At 28.6% G+C, this 23,795-nt stretch overlaps 3 protein-coding genes and 1 long non-coding RNA gene across 4 annotated transcripts; 1 reads left to right on the plus strand and 3 right to left on the minus strand.

Annotated features, from left to right (window-relative positions):
• Positions 1-8,372: 8,372 nt before the first annotated feature.
• LOC107010156 lies at positions 8,373-13,689 on the plus strand. Its single transcript, XM_015209404.2, has 9 exons — positions 8,373-8,890; positions 9,575-10,387; positions 10,500-11,012; positions 11,080-11,379; positions 11,583-11,705; positions 11,789-12,213; positions 12,361-12,496; positions 12,725-13,305; positions 13,381-13,689. The coding sequence occupies exons 1-9, from the start codon at positions 8,690-8,692 to the stop codon at positions 13,607-13,609; spliced, it is 3,321 nt and encodes a 1,106-aa protein (XP_015064890.2). The 5' UTR covers positions 8,373-8,689; the 3' UTR covers positions 13,610-13,689.
• Positions 13,690-14,604: 915 nt separating this feature from the next.
• LOC107011062 lies at positions 14,605-16,246 on the minus strand. Its single transcript, XM_015210383.2, has 3 exons — positions 15,858-16,246; positions 15,175-15,785; positions 14,605-15,056 (listed from the first exon to the last, which is right to left on the minus strand). Exons 1-3 carry the CDS (start codon positions 16,108-16,110, stop codon positions 14,616-14,618), a joined length of 1,305 nt encoding a protein of 434 aa, XP_015065869.2. The 5' UTR covers positions 16,111-16,246; the 3' UTR covers positions 14,605-14,615.
• A 152-nt stretch (positions 16,247-16,398) lies between these two features.
• Positions 16,399-17,313, minus strand: LOC114076134. The gene is made up of 3 exons (XR_003576935.1): positions 17,197-17,313; positions 16,800-16,903; positions 16,399-16,408 (listed from the first exon to the last, which is right to left on the minus strand). It is a non-coding gene; the product is annotated as an uncharacterized LOC114076134 (long non-coding RNA).
• Positions 17,314-20,189: 2,876 nt separating this feature from the next.
• LOC114076133 (paired amphipathic helix protein Sin3-like 2) lies at positions 20,190-23,781 on the minus strand. The gene is made up of 12 exons (XM_027914817.1): positions 23,687-23,781; positions 23,305-23,502; positions 23,052-23,223; positions 22,863-22,961; positions 22,632-22,776; positions 22,262-22,398; positions 21,946-22,021; positions 21,451-21,587; positions 21,159-21,234; positions 20,797-21,077; positions 20,572-20,670; positions 20,190-20,473 (listed from the first exon to the last, which is right to left on the minus strand). The coding sequence occupies exons 1-12, from the start codon at positions 23,779-23,781 to the stop codon at positions 20,345-20,347; spliced, it is 1,644 nt and encodes a 547-aa protein (XP_027770618.1). The 3' UTR covers positions 20,190-20,344.
• Positions 23,782-23,795: the final 14 nt, after the last annotated feature.

The following is a 23,795-nucleotide window of genomic DNA, read 5'->3' on the forward strand; positions in this document are numbered from 1 at the left end:
AAATTACACGACGACAAAAATTTAATTCTTATATTGTACTGAAAATCTGCTCTAGATCTATACCGAATAATTATTAATTATTGGAATATGATGCAACGTGGCGCGTAAAAATTGATTCGACTGATATATTAATAAAAAATTTGTAATTTTACGAGTAATTGACTTTAATATTCATATTCATAAGTAACTTACTACTCTCTCCGTTCAATAATAGTTGTTCATTATGTTGTTTTGGAATGTCCAATAACACTCATTCACTTTATGAAATCCGTGAATAATTTTAAACTTAATTCCTAATTTACCCACATCACTAATTATAACCATTTATTTATACTTTTTCACTTTATTATATTCAAGAGTTATATAGTAAAATAATGAATATATTTGACACGACTATATAGGCACAAATTTGGCACGACTATACTTTTGGGGTTATTTTCATAATTAGAGGGACTGACAAGGATGTTGCTATAAATTAACTTTTTCATCCAAAATGTCATCTAAAGTTAAATTACTAATAAAAGTCATAAACTACTTGATAGTTTTAAAAGTTACACTATCTAATAATTTTTCCTTTCAAATAAAAAATTCTACCCAAAAAAACGTTTATTTATATCGACTTCAATATTTTATTCACTTTCTTTCTTTCAATTTTTTGATTTTTCATTGTTGTTTGTTCTTCCATTCTTCTTCTTTTTCAACATCCCACTAGCTTTGCTCATAAATTTCATCTTAAATGCAAATATGTCTATATTGTTTCAAGAGGAAAAAACAAGATAAATTTCATAATATTCTTTAACTTAATATTTATTAATTTATTGATTAATTAATACATCTACAAAATAATAGTATTTTAAAATTTCAATAATATAATATTAATTTAGATCCATATTGAATAAGTATTACTAGTTTTTATGAAATTGAAAACGTTTAATGAAGGTTCATTATTTTCTAGTTGAATCAATTTATTAAATAATATTTTCTTAAGAATATTAATTGATGGATAAAATAAAAAAAAAACTTAATTTAATAAATTAATAAGTATTATCAGACCATTGCACATATATAAATTAATAAGTAATATCAGACCATTGCACATATATATCGCCCTAAACATTTAGTTGAGGGGCAAAAAAGGAAAAAGTCTTGAAATGGGCTCAAATATAGTGAGTGACAAGTGTACACATTTGAGCCCAAGTTTTCATTTGTTATGCCCAGGTCTAATATTTCAATGTATTACCCCCAATTTGATTGATAGGTTATAAGATATGAGTTATATTTATAATAAATATTCTTCTGAGTTTAGAGTTTAACCAAATAATATGCATCTATCTAAAAGCCAAACGATAACGTTATAACGATACTAACAATTTATTATTATAGTTATAATAATTTTTACTTTCATAGCTTCTGAATGTTATAAAATGCACGCGCTCTAATCACTTAAGAAATGATATGTATTTCAACATAATTATATATTTACATTCGTTTATATGCAAATCATGTTCCTTATTTAGTTTGGTAACTAAACTCGTAAATTTTATAACCGAATACGTTCAAATTACACGACGACAAAAAATAATACTTACTTCATACGGAAAATCTGATCTGAATCTAACTAAACAATTATTAATTATTGGAACGTTACGTGACGTGGCGCGTAAAAATTGATTTTGCTGATACATTAATTAAAACATATGTAATTTTACGAGCAATTGAAATAACGAGCTATACATGTATTCATATTCATAAGTAATTTTCTACTATCTCCAATTCAATAATAGTTGTCCACTATATTATTTTAGAATGTCCAACAATACTTGTCCACTTTATGAAATCAATGGATAATTTTAAACTTAGTTTCTAATTTACCCTTATCACTAATTATAATCATTTATCTATTACTTTTTTCAAGCCATTGTATTTAATCATTTGGAATGTCCAACAATACTTGTCCACTTTATGAAATCAGTGGATAATTTTAAAATTAGTTTCTAATTACCCTTATCACTAATTATAATTATTTATCTATTACTTTTTTCAAGTCATTGTATTTATTATATTCAAAGAGTTATATAGTAAAATAATAAATATATTTGGCACGATTATTTAGGCACAAATTTGACATGACTCTAATTTTTGGGTTATTTTCGTAATTAGAGGGGGCTGACAAAGGCATTGCTGTAAATTCATTTTTTCACCCAAAATGTCGTCTAATGTAAATTCACTAAAAGAAAAGTCAGAAATCACTTGATGGTTTCAATAAATGACATTGTCCAATAATTTTTTCCATTCAAATCAAAAACTTTGTCAAATAAAGCATTTATTTATATTCACTTCAATACTGTATTCACTCTCTTTCTTCCAATCTTTTGATTTTTTATTATTGTTTATTTTTCCATTTTTTTTCTTTTTCAACATTCCACTATTTTTGCACATAAATTTCATCTCATAGGCAAATATGTCTATATTGTTTTTAAGGGGAAAAACAATGTATATTCATTAAATTTCAAAATATTCTTTAACTTAATATTGATTAATTAATACCTCTACAAAATAATAGTATTTTATAATTTCAATAATATAATATTAATTTAGAGAGATTTTACTGTAATTATTTCCACATTGAGTAAGTACTACTAATTTTTATGAAATTCAAAATATTTAATGAAGGCTCATTATTTTCAAATTAAATTATTTTTTTACATAATATTTTATTAAGAGTATTGATTGTTGGGATAAAATGAGAAAAAATAATTATTTTTATCTTAATTAATAAATTAATAAGTAATGCCAGACCATTGCACATATATATGAGTTATATATATATTCTTCTTCTGAGTTTAGAGTTTAACCAAATAATATGCACTTATCTAAAAGCCAAAGGATAACGTTATAACGACATTAACAATTTTTTATTATAGTTATAATAATTTTTACCTTCATAACTTCTGAATGTTATAAAATGTACGCGTTCTAATCACTTAAAAAATAATATGTATTTCAACATAATTATATATTTACACTCGTTTATATGCAAACCATGTTCCTTGTTTAGCTTGGTAACTAAACTCGCAAATTTTGTAATCGAATTCGTCCAAATTACACGACGACAAAAAAATAATACTTACTTCATACGGAAAATCTAATCTGGATCTAACCAAACAATTATTAATTATTGGAATGTTACGTGACGTGGCGCGTAAAAATTGATTGTGCTGATACATTAATTAAAATATATGTAATTTTACGAGCAATTGAAATAACGAGATATACATATATTCATATTCATAAGTAATTAACTACTATCTCCATTCAATAATAGTTGTCCACTATATTATTTTGGAATGTCCAACAATACTTGTTCACTTCATGAAATCAATGGATAATTTTAAACTTAGTTCCTAATTTACCCTTATCACTAATTATAATCATTTATCTATTACTTTTTTCAAGTCATTGTATTTAATCATTTTGAATGTCCAACAATACTTGTCCACTTTATGAAATCAATGGATAATTTTAAACTTAGTTGCTAATTACCCTTATCACTAATTATAATCATTTATCTAATACTTTTTTCAAATCATTGTATTTATTATATTCAAAGAGTTATATAGTAAAATAATAAATATATTTGGCACGATTATTAAGGCACAAATTTGACATGACTCTACTTTTGGGATTATTTTCGTAATTAGAGGAGGCTGACAAAAATATTGCTGTAAATTCATTTTTTTACCCAAAATATCGTCTAAAGTAAATTTACTAAGAAAAGTCATAAATCACTTGATTATTTCAAGAAATTATAGTGTCCAATATGTTTTTCCTTTTAAATCAAAAACTTTGTCAAAGAAAGGAATTTATTTATATTCACTTCAATACTATATTCACTCTATTTCTTTCAATCTTTTGATTTTTCATTATTGTTTATTCTTCCATTCTTTTTCCTTTTTAACATCTCACTATTTTTTTAATCATAAATTTCATCTCACAGGCAAGCATGTCTATATTGTTTTTAAGGGGAAAAAACAATGTATATTTATTAAATTTCAAAATATTCTTTAACTTAATATTGATTAATTAATACCTCTACAAAATAATAGTATTTTATAATTTCAATAATATAATATTAATTTAGAGAGATTTAACTGTAATTATTTCCACATTGAGTAAGTACTACTAGTTTTCATGAAATTCAAAATATTTAATGAAGGTTCATTATTTTTTAGTTAAATTAATTTTTACGAAATATTTTCTTAAGAGAATTAATTGTAGGGATAAAATGAGAAAAAAATTAATTATTATTTATCTTAATTTAATAAATTAATAAGTAATACCAGACCATTGCACATATATATCCTCCAAAACATTTGGTTGAGGGGCAAAAAAGGAAAAAGACTTGAAATGGGCTCAAATACAGTGACAAGTGTGTACATTTTCAAGTTTATGAATGAGCCCAATTTTTCATTTGTTTTTGCCCGGGTCATATTTCCAATATATTACCCCCAATTTGATTGATAGGTTTTAAGATTTGAGTTATATTTATAATATTCTTCTAAATTTAGAGTTTAATCTAATAATATGCATTTACCTAAAAGCCAAAAAAAAGGTATGCATGACAATGTTATAACGGCACTAATGATTTATTATTGTAGTTATAGTAACTTTTATCGTCATAATCTATGACGGTTTTAAAATGTTCGCATCCTAATTACTTAAAGAAGATTATTTATTTCAAGATAATTATATATTTATACTCATTTTTGTGCGAATCATGTTTCCTTAATTAGTTTGGTAACCAAACTTGTAAATATTGTAACCGAATACGATCAAAATACGTGATGATAATTTTTTTTTTACTTTGCACCGAAAATTTTATCCAAATATAAACCAAATAATTATTAATTATTGGAATTTTATGCAACGTGGCGTGTATAAATTAATTTCACGGATATATTAAGAGTTTGTTTGACTTTTCTATTGGAAAACTTATTTTTGAGAAAAACACTTTTAGTGAAAAATTATGTGTTTGACAAATTCATAACGTGCTTTTAAATATAAGAGAAACAATTTTATATTTTTGTTGGGAAGAATTTTTATTCTTATTAAAAAACAAAAAGCAGAAACAAAAAAATATGTTTTTCTCAAGATTAAAATATCCATGTATATACACATATTTATCAATATATCTTTTATGAAATATTAACGTATCTCATTAGTTTTATTACATTTCATCAGGTAAATTTATTTTTTAATTTTAGATGATAAATTTATATTTTATTTTACGTTTATATATTACTATTTTATATTTTACATATAATTTTACAAAATTATAAAGAATTAGAAAAAAACGATAATAATAAGAGTAATATTTTTCTAGGTTAGAAAAAAGATAAGAAAATAACAATTAAAGATTAAAAGGGTAAAATATTGATTGAAAATTTAATTATGTACATTTTAATTTTAAAAATGTAAAGTTTAATTAATTTTTTTCTATAATAGATATTTAATAGTTACTATCTATAAATAACTTTAATATTAAAAGTACATCAATAACTAGCATTTTTCATACTTGACTCTCATAAGCACATTTTAATTTTAGAAAGATCAGTCGAACACAAACTACTTATGAACAACATTTTTCAAATGAATAGTCAAAATTAATTTTTTTTCGAAAACATTTTTTTAAAAAGCCGTTTAAAAAGTGACTATAAAAATAAATTATTTTTAACAACAGAGCCAACACATGCTCTAAGTAAGAGATAAGTAATTTATTGCGTAAGTGGTGCTTTTTGAGTAATATCTATATTATTTTTTAAATTGACATTAGTTTGAGATGGAAATTTTACCTATGTAATAAATTTACTATGACAATTTCATTACATAAATCAAATATATGTTTATTAATAATCCAAGCACATTTGTTTGTGTTGCGTTACTTTTGAAAAAAATAATTTAAGAAAGAAGATTATAATACCTAGTAAGGTGGTTCTGTCTCTGTATATATTTATTGCTGATAAATCGTAAGCCCCATTCCTTCTTCGTAGTTCTGCCGGTTGTTGACAATTTAGATCAAACACGGGTATTTTAATTTTTCTCTTATATGTTAACTTGATTTAATTTTATATACACATACTCTATTTGTCTTCACTACTGAAATATTCAAACAGACAAATGAAATACAAATTGCATTCTTCATAGCAAATAAAATTACTATTGTAAAACGAAATTATCAAGATTATAGCTATAAAGTCTTATTATATCTATTATCTTAGCTATTTCTCATATTTTTGTATTAATTTATTGAATTAAAAATTATTCATTAGATCAAAATAGAGTAATTGGACAATAAAAGTAACCTCGTTTGTAATTTTTATTGTTTTTTCTTCTTCTTAAGATTCCACAAAAATAGTGAAGTTTCGAGATGGGCAAAAAATTAGTGACAGGTGTAGACATTTTTGAAGTTCATGAATGAACCCAAATTTTAATTTTTTATTTTGCAGCCTCCTTTAGCAATCAAATTTCCCCAATGTGGTTGATAAATTGTTTGTTTTATTTTGATTTGATATATTTATATGAGTTTACATAAAAGTAAAATAGCATGCATACGCGATAATTTATACTAACAAATTTAACAACTTATTGTGATAAATTAGTAGTAATTTGTAGAGTGATGGACATAAAATGTTAAAACTATAAAAGGCACGTCACAATTATATATTGCAATAAAAATGTCATTATAAATTTATTGCATATCATCAACACTCTTGATCTCAATTAGTTTAGATTTAACTGCAATCAATTTCAAGAATAAAAAAAATCATCAACCCCTTTTGTAATTTTTGAACTTCTCCATTAGCGAGTTTAAGTGCATATTATTATATGAGATAATCTATTTTAGAATTTTTAACAGAACATACCGAGCAACTAATAGTTTCCAACTAATATATATAATGTCTATATTATATAAATAATTTATATCCATGTATATATGATGTATAATTATATGTAAGAGACGTATATACATTTATACACATTGTTATACAATATTTATACATTGGCATATAATATCTATGTAATAGTATCTATATTGTATAAATATCGTAGACCCATGCATATATAATGTAATACACAAAATCAAATGAAGACAAAAAGAATGATCATTGATTCAACAAATATAAGTCAAGAACATAGAAAAAACAAACACCAGAGATATAAATGGAAAGTAAAGAGCTTACGATTCTCAACGGGATGAACCACATACATTACCATCCAATCGCCTCATGCTGCAAAAATAACAAGAAGATTTGAAAAGAAATGTTTCAGTATATCTATCATCAGAAAAAGAAGTTAAATCAATTGTCTAGAAATATAAAAAATCATCCACACTCATTTTTCTCTACCTTTTCCTTTTCGTCTCTTCTATGGGCTCAAAATTAAGTTCATGATGAGCCCAATTCCTGATTTGTTATGTTCCAATCTCCTTTATCAACTTTTATAATTTGGACATTATATTATTTTCGATTAAATTAAAATTATTTTATGCTATATTTAACTATACGTATATTAATATTCCAAACAAGAACTATTGATTTTTTGTTAGCATTTTGGGTAAAGATAAAAATTTGTGGTCAATGAATCTATCTCCAAATGAAAATATAATTTAAGTGGTATACGATAAAGTTCTAAGCATATTTTGAAATTATACTTCAATTTTTGAGAAGAGGAATTAGAATATATATATTCCCTCCGTCCCTAATAATTTATTTTTTTTTACTAATTTAGTTTGACAAATCAAAAAAGAATAATTTTTTAAACTTAATATATCCTCAATTATTTAAATTTGGAAAATATATAACTTTTCGAAAATATTAAATTTCAGAATAAAAATTAAATGGCACATAGATCTATTTAAATGATATTTGCCAAATCAAATTGAACAATGCAATTCACTTCAAATGACAAAATGATCTAAAATCTAACTTTACTCAACATTACTTGGCGAGCAGATGTGTTAAATTATGGGTTGTGGGGAATACAATTGGGTCAAAATGTATTATTATTAGGAAAAATAACTTAAATACACAACTTTAATTTTTATATTCTCCAATTTTCCCTACTTTTTTTAAATATTACATAATTCCCTATTTTTTTTATTTTAGTGTAAGTTTTTAGATACATTACACTCTCTCTCCTATAATACACATTTACCAATTTTAATGCCTATTTTTTCTCCATTAAAACACTCAACCTCTTAAATCAGTTTTTGAATTTTAAATTTTTTCCATTTAAACACTCAACCTTTTAATCAGCTTTTTAATTTTGAATTATTAAATTTAATTAAATTTAAATAAAAGAACAAATTTTGAAATTTTGAATTTCAAAATTCAAAAAATATAGAAGCAGGGTAACTTCCACTGCATTCTACCGTTTTGTTCTTACCAAAGTCACCTTTCACTTCTTTTTTTTTCCTTAATCGTCTTCATCCCACTATTTCTTCATAACTTTGAATCTTCTCAACCCAGCAGATTTTTCTATTTTCTTCTTTTTATTCTTAATCCATATTCGACTATTTCTTCCTAATATTGAATCGTAAGAACCCAGACCCTTTTTATAGTTAATCCATCATCAATTCGTATATTCTTCTCTTTTTCGTTTTTGTTAATTGTTCTATTACTTCATAGTAATGGATCCGTCAATTAATAGAAGGATATATGATTCCGATGATGATAATTGGAAAGAAAATAGGAAAAAGTCTTTGCATGATCCTATGAATCTTCAAAAGGATTCAAACAAAGACCATGGCGAAACATCAAAGGTTGTAAAAATACAACAAAAAAGGAAAAAAGAAGCAGCAAACACTGTTGTTAGGCCTACATTGTCTCGGGTTAGTATTTTGGTACTTAAAAATGGTGTTGTTTAAATTAGTAAAATTTTTAAGGAATCAAGTGTGCTTGCTGATACATTTTAAAAAGGGTGTATAGTGTTTTAGATGGTCAACTGATACGTGAATTTGTTGTGTTTCATAATATTTTATATGTATCATTAGGTTTTTGAAAATTATTATAATGTATCATTCAATAATTGTAGTAAAGTATAATATGTGCTTGATGATACATGTTGAATCTGTGTGTACATTGTTTAGTCAATGTAATGATACATGTAGTAGCTATGTATCACATGTTCTGCATGTAGTATGAATTCCTGTATGATATCATGTATCAGTAAGTTATTAGTTGTTTAGTTGATTTACTCATACATGTTTTGAAACTTGTTATAATGTATCATTCATTAAGTTTAATAAATGCTTCATCAGATATAGTTGATGATACATATAGATTCTTTGTGTATGTTGTTTAGTCGCTGTTTATGATACATGTATTAGACATGTATCACATGTTATAATGTTTTATTTAATTCAATGATACATGTTATAGACATGTATCACATGTTTTTCATATAGTATGAAATTCTGAAAACTGAAACCATGTATCATTAAGTTATTAGTTGTTTTATTTAGTAGTTATATTTCTATATCGTTTTAATTTGCGGTTTTATTTTCAAATTGCAGCCACTGAAGTACAAGATTAAAAAGATACCAACACATCCCATAAGGTTTGCTGTCAACTTTAACAACAATTTCCTAAAGGACTTTGAAAAATACGTGGGGGATAATGTTATCCAAATGTTTAAGGATACAATTTTTGGACCCTTTTTAGACATCTCTAAATGTAATTTTCAGGGCCAAATAACTAAGTGCTTATTGCTTTTAGAATTGGAACAAAGCAACCCTAATGTGTTGCATATTAGACATTCCAACGGGTGTGTCCTGAAATTTGGTATAGATGATTTTGCATTATTAACAGGACTTAAGGTCAGAGGAAATACCAATGATTTCAAATACCCAGAACAAACTAATTGTATGCTTTTTAAAAAGTATTTCCCTGGTGCAGTCAATAGTGTTACAAAGCATCAACTAGTTCAAAGGTTTAAGATGGGTAATTGGGAGAGCAATCAGGATGCACTCCAAATGTCTATACTGTTCTTTATTCATACATTTGTATTAGCTACTATTGATAACACAGCGATATCTATTGTCGACTTTCTAATGGTTGAAGATGGTAGATATCAACATTTTCCTTGGGGTCAGCTATCATTTTCCAAACTAATTGGTTCACTTAGACAGGATTTTGACGTTAGTAAAAAGTTGTACCGATTATATGGGATGCCATATGCACTAAATGTTTGGATATACGAATGTGCATCCAATTTAAATTCAGAAATAGCTGTGAGAGAACGCAATGTCATCCCAAGAATATGCAATTGGAGAGTTGTGTCTGAAAAGGCAAAGTTTGAAATGCTTATGTCCACCATTTTCCAAAAGGTAAAATTTTATTTTTGTATATGGAATATCGTTATTTATGTCTTTGTGATACATTATGAATTATTACTGTATCTAACAGTTAAATTATCTTATGTGTTTGTGATACATTTAGAATGCATGTTCAAACATTGTCCCAACAGCAGAGGAAATTGAAGCTTTTGATATTGCTCAAGTTGAACATGCTCATTCTACATCAATACCATTAGTACAACCAAACGAGCAAGATGATTTAGATGATTTCTCCACAAGACCGCCAGAACAGTTATTGAGGACATATTCTAGAGTGTCTGATACATCTCCTCCACCACCGCCAAAAAGAAGAAAAAAATCAATTATTCAAAAAAAGAAGGTGTCAGAACAGAAACAGCCTGATCAATCAAATGTGTCTCCGACACCGGATGATGATGTACATGTTTCCATGTCAAGTCTGCCTCAACATTCGAATGCTGATGATGTACATGGTTCTGTTCCACAAGTGTCACCGAAATCGGCTGCTGATGTACATGGTTCTGTTCCAGACGTTTCTCAGAACCCGGCTGCTGATGTTCATGGATATGCAGATTCACAGAATGTCAACAATATAATTCCTCATATTGAAGAGTTGAAAGGATATTTGAAAACTTACGTAAGTAAATTATTTTGTAATTTTTAAACAAACTTTTATTTATCCTAAATGTATCTACAATTTTTAGGTTGACAAGAAATTTGAGGAATTGATTATTTTGATAAAAGCAAATCACTCCCAGCTGATGCAATCTATTAGCAAAGAGAACATCAATTTTCAGGCTGATACAAGCACATTTCAGTCTGACAAACAAACATCTCAGCAAATACCGGTTGATCTCGATGATATGGGTGGTGTAGCTGAGGATGGTGGTGGTTTTTCTGGTAAAAATGGTGAGCATCATATCGTCGACGATGCAGGGGATGTCGATGTGGATGGTGTTGGTGTTGCCGTAAATGAGGGTGAACCAATAGTCAGTGATCCAAAGGTAATGTTTATGATACATTGGGTATGTTGTGTATCATGCACATATAGTCAATGCTTTGTATCATGATCATTTTTTTTTCTCATTTTATATTCTGTCATGTATCATACATATTTAATCAATACTATGTATCATGTGATTGTTATCAATGTTACGTATCAGCACAAATTATATTAACAGTTTTTATTTCAAAACTGCATATTCAGGATGGTGACGCACATCAGTCGCACCAAGATTTAAATGAACATATCATGGACCAAGCCGTTGACGACAATGTTCATCACAACATCCCTCATGTGTTGCCCGAAAAAACAACAACGGATTCATCGGTACATTTTTCAATTTTGATTTATGACACACAATTTCATTACACACAAATTTATTCTAAAAATCATTACATCATATTATACAGGATTCTTCAACTTCAACAACAATATCGCCATCAACTCAAGCAGCAATAGATGCGCTTATCAAAGATTTGGGTAAAGATGCTACCAATGCTAGACCATTATATTCTTACGATCCAAAGAATATAACTAGCAGCCAGTACTTGTTGACCGACAGTCAATTACCCACTGAAATTCCAATAACGGAGATTGCTGTTAAAACTGATGCAGTCACTCCTGCGCATAGAAATAGAATGCCTTCGAGAAGGATTCAATCTCCATATTGTACTTCTTTTGGGTCAAGCGAAAAGGGAAAAGAGAAATTGAAGGATATGGCTCGACTCCATTTCCCGTTCGAAGGATGTGGCATTGCAGATAAAGTTTCGCCGAAACTGATTGAGGATTACATGAATTGGTTGTTGAGGGGGCTTCTAAAAAATCATAACAATAAGTAAGTTTTATACATTTTTTTTCTCAGTGTTAGGCGTAATCATTTTATATACAACTAATTCATGATACTTTGTTATATAAAAACTGTAAATAATTGAGTGTTATGTATCATGTACATACATTGAAAACTTATGTATCATATATGCAGGAACCCATCGGACGATAAATACAGATCAAGATCTTCTTCTTTTGGATTTACGATGATGGACTTTGTTGTTGCTTTTCCAATGAACAAGAATTGGTTTTATGCCATGTCACAGCCAAACAAGTGTTGGTCTGATGAGGTAAAATATTAAACTATTTATGAAATATGTATCAGTCATAACTATATTATAACATCATGATACATTATCTATAAGTATCATACTATTTAATTAGCAATGATACATTATGTATAAGTATCATACTATTTAATTTGCAAAAGTATCATACTATATTCACATAATTATATTTCTTTTTTTATATTGTTTAGATGTAAATAATTTCTTACTCTGTTTTCATTTTGTTTATAGCACATCGATGTGATTTTTTACTACCTTCGTAAAAAATCAAAACTTTGCAGCATGGATCAATACAGATACACAACAACCCACTGTTTGTTCATGTCACATGTAAAAAACTGTTATGATAGATATTACATGGACGATGATGATGATAGTCTTACTACACAAGAACATATTGATCGCGCTTCAGTTGTATCTGTACATGAGAGGTCAATAATTAACATCATCAAAGGGTTTGGAATACCAGCTGCTTTACCATGGCATCTTGTAGATGAGGTCTACATCCCAATTAACTGTGATCAAGAATTCCACTGGGTGTTGGCTGTTGTTGAGTTGAAAAACAGGTTGATAAGGGTTTTTGACTCATCAATTAGCACAAGGAAACAAACAATTCCTCATGAGATCAAGATGTTGTCTAAAATGCTTCCTTCATACCTACTTGACAGTGGATTTTTTGAAGAAAATGAACGCACAAAATTTGCTGATTGTCATGCATATAAAGACAACAATAGTGGCTCACTTCTGGAGCCTCAAGTTCCTTTCATGATAGAATTTGCACAAGACATCCCTACACAGGATTGCGATAGCCTGTAAGTATCAAGAATTTTTCATTTGCCCTTTTTAATGTATCATTAAGTTTTTAATTTATTCTGTATTTTTTGTAGAGACTGTGGGTTATATGTTACTGCATTTGCCGAGTATATCAGTGACCAAATCAATATATCATATGCTGATTTTAATCCTGATTACCTGCGTCAAAGATATGGAGCATTGCTGTGGAGTTATGGAAGTGAGAAGGCTAAGTGCGGATATGTTAGCGACAATGATGATCCACCAAAATCCAGGGGCGTAGTCACACCACCACCAGAAGAAGATTTAGTTCACATAGTGTAGCATTTCATGATAAAACAATGTTTTAATGTTATATTTATTATTTTTATATGTTATTGAACAACTATTTTTATCCTTTTTAATGTTATTTTTTTGGTTTTGTCAATTTCCATGAATATTTTTTTTCACATTACGTAACAAATATGTTTATATTGAAAATATAAATATCAGACATATTATAGCCCCACACAGGTTTAAATCATTTAATAAAGTATAATCAAAGTATTTATAATTAAACATAGACATAAAGATTTTTAAATTTTTTATTTAATTGAGATGATACACTGGCAAAACCAAATGATACATATATACCAAACACACACTAAAAATAACTGATACATTGGCTAAACCGTATGTATCATGTACAATATGTTACACTATAATCCTTAAATTTTACATGATATTTAGGTAAATTGAATAGCATATTCATATGAATTGGTATTATTTTTTTAAAGGAAAGTTATTTACTGTATATTTCAATAAAAGCATAACAAAAAAAGCATTACACAAGTTAAATTATATAAATTCACATGATACATGATTTATAGTCATTTTAAAGTACACAATAACCTCAATAATATTTTTATATTTTTTATCTAATGGAGATGTATCATTGTGCAAACCAATGATACACACTAAAAGTACATGATACATTATATAAAGAATGTGTACCAAAAACACACAATAAAAGTACATGATATACTAGATAAACCATATGTATCATGTACATTATGTTACCTAATAATTCTTAAATTATATATCTTACTGTAGCATAAGATTTATAAAATTTTATATTCAAAACAAATATTGACACAAGTATATTTATCAACACCAATAATAAGAAAGTATTTATAATCAAAAGCACGACTTCAAATTTAATTACCACATGTTTGTAAGTTTATTTATCTAAACACAAAGTGTTCAATTTGCAGTTGTAATGAAAACTGAAATTCATTAAAATGTTTACGTTATAAATTATTCTTGATATCATAGAAACATTACGACAAATTCACTTCTCTTTTGGGTAGAAAGTACAAGTTCTTCTGTTGTGCCCTTCTTGTCCACATTGTCCACAACAGTTTGTGTTCACCGAAATCTTTTCATCTGCATTCTTTCTTCTTCTTTTTCTTGGTCGTCCAGATGATCTTCTGTATCTAGGTGGATACACAGTTTCAGCTACCACGTGTTTAGGATCTGACCAATCTTTCTTATCTGGCATTGGCACCATTGGAATTTCATATGTTTTTGCCAACGCATCAGGCTTGTAATAATCAGAGCAATACGGATTCATATCGGTGACATTCTTTTTTTTCAATACAGCGATTGCATGTGAACAAGGTATCTCATCTAGTTGAAATCTACCACAACAACATACTTTCCGCTCAAGACAAACAATATATCTTCTTCCATTTTCATAAACTGAGAAAATAAACTCAGATGATGGAACAACCTGTGTACATTAAAAATTTTAAATATATAACTTTTAAAAACCAAATCATGTTAAAAAAAGCATAATGATACACAGAATTAGATACATATAATATAAAGTATTATATAATGATACATACCTCCATTTTTGAACTTTTAGCCGCGTTTATAATCAACAATTCCTCAAATTTTCTACCTAATGTGTCCTTTGTGTATGAGGCTACTTCTCTGTTTTTGCAATGCCAAGATCCAAAAAGAATTCTAACCTCTTCCAAGAATTCTAATATAGTTAATTGGCGTGCTTCAACAAGACAACCATTGATACATTCTGCAATGTTTGAAGTCATCATTCTACCTCTGTTTACTGTTGCATGAACTCTTGACCACTTTTCGTAACCTGCATATTCAAGGTACTCCTTAACCCTGTGATCAATTCTATCAACCTTAGCCATCAACTTATCAAAATCTTCCTTTCTATATGCCTTGGCCATAGAGTAGAATAGATCACTTATGGCCTTTCTGCTCCTTTTGAAGTTTCCACATACATTCTTCCAAAGATGCCAGATGCATGCATAATGAGGTACATCGGGGAACACAATCCTTACACTCTTCATGATACTCTCATTTCTATCTGAAACAACACACATATCTTTTCTATCGCCAAATGCATGTTTGAACTGTTCGAAAAACCATGTCCACGAACAATCATTTTCGGTGTCAACAACACCATATGCCAATGGAAATATGCAACCTGATTACACACACATTATATTATTTGATACTTAATATATAAAAAGACATCATTACTATAAATAAAAAATACCTGCGCCATCAAGTGTGCTTGCTGATACAAATGTCCCTTTGTAAGCTCCACTCAGATGTGCACCATCCACAACAACTACTGGTCTGCAGTATTTAAATCCCCTAATGAATGGTCTTAAGGCGATGAACAGATACATAAATTCATCCTCTTCAGTCTTATGCATTCTTATATAAGAATCTGGATACACAGTTTTTAACATGTGTATGTATCGCGGCATCCGTCTATATCCAGCAGATGGTTTTCCTCTAATCATGGAGAGTGCACGTTCTTTAGCACGCCATGCTTGCTGGTAAGATATTTCAACACCATAATATTCTCTAATATCATCAATTATATCCCTTGGTGTATAAATTCGTTTATAATTGACCAATTTTGGAGCTGTCACTCCACTTACAAATCCCACTGTTGCTTGGACTTTGGTTAATACCCTCTCCCTCATCGGACACGTATGTTCACTATTGAAATTTCTAACAATGAATATATCAGATTTTTTCCTGCACGACGCCTTCATAGTCCAACCACATTTGTCTGAAAAGCATACCAACACATAGCTGCGTACATTTTTTAAGCATATTAATACACATATCAAATACATCATATATAATATATTCAACAATAATGTTTAAAGTAATCAAACAATGAATCACACAAAAAGTATCAACCAATTTTTAAGAAAAGTATCAAACTTTAATGAAATTTATCCACTATTTGTGATATGACTGTTTAAAATGATACAGTCCTTACTATATCGGTAGTAGTACTTTCAAGTATCAAATATACTTATTTCAATGTATCAAAAACAAATTCCTGAAATGATGATACATTAGATTATAAAATAACATATGAAACTTGCAGGTTTTCATATAGTACAGTAATATTTCATGTACTAATTAAATTATAAAACAACAAATGATACATTAAAATATCAAAATACTGTCATACCTTTGTTGATCAGACCTCTTCACTTTGCAGTTGAAGTTGTTCTTTATCTTATATTTCGTCATCACATCTACAAGTGTTGCTTTATCCTTGTATATCTGACCTGTCTTCACATCAACAATATCTGAATTGATTATAACATTTGCAACTCCAACTTCTGAATTTTCATGTGTCTCAAATAAGCTACTTTCAACTATTGCCAAAGCCTGTGTATCATTTGTTGTGCCTTCTACACACGTTATTTCTCCACTTCTTCCATCAAAGTTATGTACAGTACCACTATTCTTCTCAATTGTGTCAATACATAATGGATATATTGAAAATCCAGGCTCGTTTTTTTTCAGTTCAAAATATAGTTTAACACTCATATCGTTCTTAAGTTTCATCGGACAGGAGTTACCTTCTACAATGTATCGAATTTCAATTTCTTTCCTTGATACATCAATGTCCAACTCGGCCGCAATTGCTGCTTTGAGATTAGAAAACGAAATTGAATCTCCAACAACGATTCCATCAATTTTGTAATTTTCATACTGCAATTCGTTCACCCAAATTCCGGAATGTCTCATCAAAATCGAAGTATTCATCTTCAAAAACCCACTGCAACAACAAAAAAATTTCGGCAGCTCCAATTGTTTTCTAAATAACTGATACAATCTTTGATTTTCAAATTTTGAAATTAATATCCAATTAAGTGCTGATTTAATGCTGATTAATGATCTGTTACCACAAATTAAGCTGTTTTATTAACAGCTTTAAATTTACCGTTTTTATCCCCTATTTTTTCTTAACAGTTTTAAGTTACTATGTATCATTTACCATGTATCACAACATTCTAAAGTATCACGGCTCAGCAATTTTAAGGGATTTTTTGTAATTATTAAACTTATCGGGACAGAATGTAATTATTGAATTACACTATGGGATTCCTTAAATTTATACTTATTATTATTACCATCAACAAGATATTCTTTTAACTTGATAGGACTAGAATGATGGTCATAATTTAATTTGAGATAATACCTCAGATAGTCACTCAACTTTGAATAGTTTACTTAGAAAGTCACTTAATTTTGGGTTGTTTATTTCGAAAGTCACTCAACTTTATTTTTTAACTCAAAAGTCACTTTACTATTGGTGTTTCACTTAGAAACTCGTCCAACTATTTATATTTCACTTAGAAAGTGACTTAATCAATTTAAATAACTTTTTTTTCATTAAATTTTATATAAAAAATTATTTTTAAAAAATAAATAAGATGCTTATTTTAATTATTGTATTTTACTAACTTTTTATTAAAAAAATAGTAGAAGATCGTTAATACCCCCTTTCTTTTAATGACTTCTTATTAATTCCAATTTTTCTTTATTGATAATCTTTTAAAAATTTATTTCTAGTTTCACAATTACTAGAATCGAGAATTTTTTTGGGGGGGAAGGGGGGGGGAGGGGAGGGTTGCAGTTATTACTCTATGTTTTTTTTTAGAAAAATTGTAATTAAATAATTGGAGGGGATAATTAAATAATTAAAATAGATATCTTATTATTTCTTTAAAAATAGTGTAAGATAAAATTTAATGAAAAAATTATTTAAATTGATTGAGTGACTTTATAAGTGAAATATAAATAATTGGGTGACTTTCTAAGTTAACAACTTAAAATTGAGCGACTTTCTAAGTAACAATTCAAAGTTAAGTGACCATATAAGATATTAACTCAATTCAATTTGCTCAATTTCATTAAATTTGAATTATTTTATTTATTCCTTTTACAAATAAAATATTTCAGAAAATAATTTTGACAAGATTTCTTATCCAATTTTTATGAGGTGAAATGATTTGTGTCGAAATAGATTGAGTTAAAAAAAATGAAAGAGTTGTTCCTAACTTGGACAAGTTATGTCCTAATTTTGTCACCATACTGGTGAAAATATAAACATATGCACAAAACATAAAACAAAGGAAAAATAAATTATACTTCACAGTTCACGTATAATTAAAACTTAAGAGTTTGTTTGATAATGCTGTTAAAAAAAGGAATTCAAAATTAAAAGGGCAGGTATTTTATTTTGAAAAGCAAAAATGGTATATTAAAAAAGTTTTAACCAAAAGGGCTAAATTACTTCTGATGGAGTGATTTTTTGACGTCTTTCTGTTAAACGAAAAAAATTCACCGCCTTAGCAACTGTTTTCTCCAAAATAATAATTTCTTCTTTTCTTTAAAATCGCTGCTACAACAATGTTTTAATTAAAAAAAAATAAATCAAAAAGGCTGCTTAAGAAACAAAAAAAAAAAAAGTCGTTGCCATGACAGCGATTTCGTATAACTATTTTTTTTAAAATCGTTATGGCAGCCTTTTAATAAAAAAAATCAAAAATTTTAATGGTAATGTGTTGCTATAGTAGCGATTTTATTTAAGAAATTAATTTTTGTCATTTACTTATTTTATCTTGGGATAAGTTATTTCGAAATTACTATACCACCCAAAGGGAGGAATAACTTATCCGGTACTAATTATTAATTACGGGATGAGTTATCATGAACATATCAACCAAACAACGAATTAAGTGACAGTACAATTTAGGGTATATTTGGTAGGAAGAAAAATGTTTTCCTAGAAAATGTCTCCCGAAAAACAAGTAGATTTTTGACTTATTTTCTCATGTTTGGTTGGTGAGTATAAAATATTTTCTGATAGAGATTTAGTGTTTGATTTTTGAAAGAAAAATATTTTTGAGAAATATCTTTTATTTTTTTACTATAGTAGAAAATAATTTTTAAAAACAAACTTAAATTTTTTGGGGTGGATAGGGGTGGAAGGGGGGAGGGGGATCGAGGGTGTGGGTGAAAAAATGAAATTTTTAAGTTAATTTTTTTTTTAAAAAAAACAAACTTAAAATTTTTCTGGGGGTGGGTTGTCGAGGATATGGGTGAAAAAAAGAAATTTTAAAGTTAATTTTTTTTTTAAAAAAAAATTAATTTTTTTTTGGGTGGATGGCGGGGGTCGAGTGTAGGGGTGAAAAAAATAAAATTTTGAAGTTGAAAATATTTTTTAAAAAGATTTTTTTTTTCGAGGGGGGCTGGTAGGGGTGAAAAATGAAATTTTAAAGTTGAAAACATTTTTTTTTAAAATTTGAGGAATATGAGTTGATTTAGAAAATATTTTTCAAAATTATTTAATCTAACCAAACATGAGAAAACATTTTTTCAAAAAATATTTTAATTCATACCAAACACACCTTAATCCCATGACTATTTTGTTTACCTTCACACCAAACGACCCCGAATATAATAAGGATATGCCTTTGTTTTCAACAAGTTTTATCCGATAGGTTGCAGATATAGAAGCACATATTCAAAAAAATTTCTTAATTTGCTAGAAAGGATGATGATATCATTCGGAAAAATAAACCCCATATAGTACCAACATTTTACATTGCCAATAAAACTGAATCTCTAGCATTCGAAACAGAACAAAAATTTCCAAGAAACCCATCAATCTTTCCAAGTTTAACTCCTTCACAAGCATTAGTAATACAGATCACACTATTATAAGGAACTAAAGAGGATGGTTAACTGATCAATACGTTCCCTAAGCATGAAATCAGCTGAAGAATCTGACAAGAATTTAGCGAACTCATCAAGTAAATCTGAATGATCCTTGAAAAGTATAGCAATCTACACATAAATGAAAAATAATAATCAATATTCATAAATTAAAACATGAAGATCACCTAATATAAATTGTGTATCCAAATTGAAAGATGTTTTATCACCTTATGATAGACATCATATTTGTTCTCGTGCTCCCTGTTGTACATCCTCAAAATGTTCAAAAATGATTTATACACATGGTTGTCCTGTCGGAGACGTTCCTGCACAAAGCGATGACCCCAACAAGTAAGTTAACACTCATATTTTATCCATCTATCTGTCTGTCTAACAAAATATCTTGTCAGATTCTTTATGAATTTAGAAGAAAATAAGGCTTAGAGAATAACCTTTACTTTCTCCACAAAACTGACAGCTTCTTCAAACTTAATTCCCGGTGGACGAGCCTCATTTTCTTGTTTTATTTGATAAGTTGAAGGAGCCTCAGTTTCTTGTTTTACTTGATAAGTCGAAGGAGCCTCAGTTTCTTGTTTTACTTGATAAGTTGAAGGAGCTTCAGTTTCTTGTTTTACTTGATAAGTTGAAGGAGCCTCAGTTTTACACTTCTTCTCTTCTTTCTTTACTAACTTGGGATCATTCCACTTAGTCATTACACCTACAAGAAATCCAACTGCAAAGCAGTAACAATTCAAATTACAATCTCACATATATATAAGCATTGTGTGTGTGACAGAATTCGTTAAAGACTTACCAGCTCGTTCATAACGATCTATAAATACATTGAAATGCTCCATAAGACAACGATGTTTCCCAAGTACTTTAGCAACCTGAAATGAGTGGTTAAATCTATGATGCTTAAACAACAAACATATCGACTTGTACATCATTTAAAAGATATTAGTACCACAAAATCCTGTAGAAACATTAGGTCTAGCCTATAATTTGCATGAACATCAACCAAACCATAGATAGCAGAAATTATAAGCAAAGATTACTGTCACATAGGAGCAATAAAGATAAGATTAGATGCATGATACACGTACCAAAGATTGTAACTGCTCCCTTGTAATTAATTCTCTGCTGTAATCATGAAGACATTTCAAGAATGTCTGATAATCAGCTGGACTTCCTAGTCTTTCCTTTACCTCTTCACAGAAAGTGAACCCTTTTGTATATGTATCTGCCAAGATCAAACAAATACTATTAAAAAGCACACTAACCAAACTCAACAACTCTATGCTAAAAACAGATGCATACATCAAGAACTTAACCAAAAATGGAGTCAAACAGACTGAATGTTTAGCAACATACTCATAGAATATTAATCATGACGAATTCTGATATGTCTTGTTGGAGATTTTTTTTTACGAAATTTCAATTGTTGTCTTGTATAGTAATGTAAAGTACTTGTAACAAAATCCTAATGAAAAATTATTCAAGACTTTCTCTGGCTCAATACATCGGCAAGTATTCCAATTGTCAAGCAGTAACCAATCTTAATGGTACAACAGTTTTACAATCATGAAATTTTAACTTACCAACTCGATCATAAAGATCCAGAAATTCATTGAAACCCTCCATAAGATCAGGATATTTTCCAAGTATTTCAGCAACCTGAAATTGATAGCGTGCTTCAAATTAATGATGCTTTAACAACAAGATCGACTTGTATATCATTTAAAAGACATTAGAACCACAAAATCCTGTAAAATAGGATTCAGTACCCCTGTTTCTCCCTTTTCTTAGCCAAAACTCATAAGAGAGCCCATCCAAACCCCAAATAGCAAATATTACAAACAATGATAAATGTCACTTTGGAACAATAGGGCTTGATTAATAGCATGATAGACGTACCAAACTTTGTAACTCGTTCCTTGCGATCGTTTCAGTGCCGTAAATATGGAGACATCTTAAGAATTTCAGATAATCAGCTGGACTTTGTAGTCTTTCCTTTACCCTTTCACAGAAAATGAACACTTTGCTATACGAAGCTGACAAGATCAACAAAATCATATTAAAAAGCATACTAACAAAACTCAGCAACTCTATGCTAAAATCAAATGCATACACCAAGAACTTTAACAAAAAAATAAGTGAGATAAACTGAATAATGAATTAATACATATTTACTAATAGATCAGTGTCATCACAAAGTATATAGCTAATAGTGAAAGATTCTAATGCAACACATCAAATACAAATATTCAGCTAACCATGAACTCACATTTCAGGTCATCTTCAAACTTTCCAAAAGAATTCATTTTACCAGTATGCTGCTGCTTGCTTAGATCCTCTTTGTAGTTGGTATCTGGCAAGAACCTAGTAAACTCATCTAACAAATCTGGATGGCCATTGAAAAGTATGGCAACCTAAACATACGATATGACAAAAAGTAACAAAAAATTAAAACATAAACATCATCTATTGTATACCAATTTAAAAAAGAAACTATTACCTCTCGGTACACCTCATCGATTCCCTTATGCTCTTTCTTATACACGTTCAAGATGTCTAGGAAGTATCTGTAGACTTGATCATCATTTTGGAATCGTGTCTGCAGAATATGATAAACCAAATAAATTAGGACTAAAGTATTTTAAAGAAGAAAAAAACATACCTATATTATTTAAACTGGAAATGTAACCTTTATTTTGTTCACAAAGTTGACAGCATCTCCAAATTCAACTCGAGGCTTATCTTCTTGATTGGGAGTTATCGTATATCCCTCGGGCAAGAAAGTGTTGAATCCAATGATCAACCTAGGGTACCCTTTGAACAAATCTTTCACTCTTTCTATGACAGTAACTGTATCAATTCTGTAAAAAAAAAAGGAATAATTCACTGATAAAACAACAAATATGAGAATGATGACACTAAGGCAAATAGTAGTAACATACCTTTGAGCCTTAAAATGTTTCATAATATCAAGGAACATTTCATACTTCACTTTGCCTTGAAACGTGTCCTTCACTTCCTTCAAATAAGACAAAGCATCCTCTGTTCTAAGATTTGGGTTACAAGGGCTAAGAAAAGTTAGCCCTCTACTAGCAATGCGGCTGCCCGAACCATTTTCAACTACTTGTGATGAACGACGCCTACTTCACACAACAAAAAATTCATATACCATAAGTAGTCACTGCTACCAAAAATGATATCATGTATATACTGAAAAATCAGCCCAATTTTTTTTTATTTTTGATTTTTAACCTAAATTAACACACTAATTTCTTCACGAGAATTCAATAAATCAAAATAATTGAGAACGTGAACAGAGCTTACGACTCTCTACGAGAATAATTGATTCGCCGCCTAAACCTCTCTTTACCACCAGATACATCTTCTCTCAATCGGGCCATGCTGCAAAAATAGTACATCAACAAGAAGTTGT

The sequence above is a fragment of the Solanum pennellii genome, chromosome 2, assembly GCF_001406875.1.
Source record: "Solanum pennellii chromosome 2, SPENNV200".
NCBI classification, from domain to species: domain Eukaryota; kingdom Viridiplantae; phylum Streptophyta; class Magnoliopsida; order Solanales; family Solanaceae; genus Solanum; species Solanum pennellii.

Coding starts and splice junctions, on each gene's coding strand:
- LOC107010156 (XM_015209404.2), top strand. CDS start 8,690: ATGGATCCGTCAATTAATAGAAGGATATATGATTCCGATGATGATAAT. Junction 8,891..9,574: donor TTAGGCCTACATTGTCTCGG/GTTAGTATTTTG, acceptor TTCAAATTGCAG/CCACTGAAGTACAAGATTAA. Junction 10,388..10,499: donor TGTCCACCATTTTCCAAAAG/GTAAAATTTTAT, acceptor TGATACATTTAG/AATGCATGTTCAAACATTGT.
- LOC107011062 (XM_015210383.2), bottom strand. CDS start 16,110: ATGATTAGAGGAAAACCATCTGCTGGATATAGACGGATGCCGCGATAC. Junction 15,786..15,857: donor AAGCACACTTGATGGCGCAG/GTATTTTTTATT, acceptor GTGTGTAATCAG/GTTGCATATTTCCATTGGCA. Junction 15,057..15,174: donor CTAAAAGTTCAAAAATGGAG/GTATGTATCATT, acceptor TAATGTACACAG/GTTGTTCCATCATCTGAGTT.
- LOC114076133 (XM_027914817.1), bottom strand. CDS start 23,781: ATGTACTATTTTTGCAGCATGGCCCGATTGAGAGAAGATGTATCTGGT. Junction 23,224..23,304: donor AAACATTTTAAGGCTCAAAG/GTATGTTACTAC, acceptor TTTTTTTTACAG/AATTGATACAGTTACTGTCA. Junction 21,588..21,945: donor GGATCTTTATGATCGAGTTG/GTAAGTTAAAAT, acceptor TGATCTTGGCAG/ATACATATACAAAAGGGTTC.